The sequence below is a fragment of the Anarrhichthys ocellatus genome, unplaced genomic scaffold (genome assembly GCF_004355925.1).
Source record: "Anarrhichthys ocellatus isolate YVR2014 unplaced genomic scaffold, GSC_Weel_1.0 scaffold6865, whole genome shotgun sequence".
NCBI classification, from domain to species: Eukaryota; Metazoa; Chordata; class Actinopteri; order Perciformes; family Anarhichadidae; genus Anarrhichthys; species Anarrhichthys ocellatus.
The window spans coordinates 1-2,618 of NW_022286839.1; the positions used below are offsets into that span (position 1 = coordinate 1).

At 39.3% G+C, this 2,618-nt stretch overlaps 1 protein-coding gene across 1 annotated transcript; it reads left to right on the plus strand.

Annotated features, from left to right (window-relative positions):
- Nucleotides 1-6: 6 nt before the first annotated feature.
- On the plus strand, nt 7-2,613 carry LOC116380344 (protocadherin-10-like; the record flags this gene model as incomplete). The annotated part of the gene is made up of 1 exon (XM_031842272.1): nt 7-2,613. A coding segment is annotated over exon 1 (1,569 nt), but the record flags the coding sequence as incomplete, so codon positions are not given.
- Between the last annotated feature and the right edge of the window lie 5 nt (nt 2,614-2,618).

Sequence of the window (2,618 nt, forward strand, 5' to 3'; positions counted from 1 at the left end):
ATAGTCCCGGGCAGCCACGCGAACACTCTAGTGCTCCCTGACAGGAGACATACTTCTGGAGAGGTAAGACATTTTTGGTGAAAACCCTGGCTTGTTTCCGCAAGAAGTGTTACTTATATGCCCGTTAATTAATTAGATCAGTCAATCAAGTATGCGCATTGTTTGTTTGGCATCGTGGTTCAGGATGCTTGACTTTCACCCAGCTGTAATTTTGATCGAACTGTATGTCCTTTTGAGAATAGTTGTATGTTGAAGAACAGCTGTTAATATATATTAGCATATATGCTTCACTCATCCTTTTGTTATTCCGTGGTCTCCTTCCTGTTCACTACTCAACTATACTCAAACCCATACCAGTATGACAGCATACTTAGATTCATAAAATTGCTTTCGCACTTTCACTTTATCCATCAAGTCATTGATTAACTTTTTGGGCTACAGTGATGTAATCTAAAATCCTTCATGAGGTTTAACGCAATTATAAGTGGCGTCATTCGCTGTCCATGGTGCTGAGATTTTCTGCTATGATGTCCAGATACGAGATTGTCAAAAAAAGTCAAACCACTACTTTGTTAAAAGCAGGTAATTCCCACTTTTATGTTTACGACTATGAACTAAATGGTATTCACCGTGATCACATGGAATCATGGTATATTGCCTCTCCATTCCATTAGGTTTAAAATGGTATGTAATGCACTTTTATTTTTATTTTATGATCTCATGCTCAGCAGGCAATATACATGTTTAACCGCATCGGACGTCAGATAAAAATATTTTTTATATTTAAAGTGTGTTTGCATTGACACGTCAGCTCGCATGGTGTCACTGCTTGTGAACGTGAACGACTCTCGGTTGAACATCCTCTACGTCAGTAGTTCAGTGCTGTTTCGCGTCAGGGTGCACTTGTGCTTCAGGGCAACGGCTTCACATATTTGAGTCGTTCACCAACAATTGTCGAATATTGGCAACCTTTTTTGTTCAAAATGTGTGTTCCTGTGTAGAATCACATTTTTATTTCTAACCTTTTTTTTTTTTTAATCCAATATGGCACGAGGAGGATACAAAGCGTGGTTGGGGCGCCTGGCCGTTCTCATTCTTTGTTTGATTCTTACTTTTAATATTACTTCAGCACAGCTACGATACTCGATTCCTGAGGAGCTTACGGTGGGTGCTGTTGTTGGGAATATCGCTAAAGATTTGGGGCTGGATACCAGTGCTCTGAATGCCAGAGGATTTCGCATCGTTTCCGGATCGACCGAACCCTTGTTCCAACTCAACAATAACGGCATCTTACATTTAAACCGAAAAATTGACAGAGAAGAAGTATGCCAACGGATCAGCACCTGCATTATCAACATAAAGACTGTGTTGGAGAATCCGTTAGAGGTGCATTACGTCTCAATTGAGGTTTTAGACGTAAACGACCACTCCCCCACCTTCTCCGAAAACGAGACGCATTTAGAGATATCAGAGTCTGCTTTACCTGGGGCGCGATTTCAACTACAAGGTGCCCATGATCCAGACAGTGACATGTATTCGATCCAACTGTATAAGCTCAGTCAAAATGACCATTTTCGCCTGGAGGTTAAAGATGGAGAGGATGGTAAAATTCCTGTTTTGTATTTGCATAAACCGCTGGATAAAGAAACCGCAAGAAGTCACAGGTTACTGCTGACAGCCGTTGATGGAGGAAAGCCTGCTAAGTCAGGAACTCTGAGAATCATCGTTCATGTTTTGGATGTAAATGACAATATGCCGGTTTTCGCTAGGGACTCATATGCTGCCGTGCTGAAAGAAAATTCACCCATTGGCACAACTATCATGCAAGTAAACGCCACTGATTTAGATGATGGCTTAAATGGGGAGGTGGTCTATTCATTCAGCAATAATGTAAACAATAAATTACGTAAACTTTTTGAAGTGGACGCTAATACTGGTGAAATCATTGTTAAAGGACTGATAGATTTTGAAGCAAAAGACAAGTATGAAATTAACATTAAAGCATCTGATAAAGGACCAGTCCCACTAGCAACAGAAAAAAGTGTTGTAATTACTATTGTGGACCTGAATGACAACGCACCTGAGATTGAGGTGACATCCTTTTCAAGTGCAATTCCTGAGGATTCCAAACCTGGAACGACAGTAGCGTTGATAAGTGTGACTGATAATGATTCAGGTCTAAATGGAAAGGTAATCTGTCATATCAGTGAGGACGTACTTTTTACATTAACACCATCTTTACAAGACAATATGTACTCTATAGTCACCAAATCTCTGCTGGATAGAGAGCATCAGTCCAAGTATGATGTAACCATAACTTGTAAAGATGCTGGTGAAAAAACGTTGTCATCTTATAGGACAATTAGTGTCACTGTATCAGATGTGAATGATAACAGTCCAGAGTTTTCAACAAATCCGTATACTTTTTATGTTATTGAAAACAATGTTGCAGGAGCCTCTTTATTTTCAGTGAGTGCTTATGATTATGATGAGGGTGATAATGCACTCATATTATACAACATTTTGAGAAATGGTAATGAAAACAAAAAAATCACATCATTTCTTAACATTAACTCTGAAAATGGAGATATTTTGGCACTAAAAAGTTTTGACTTTGA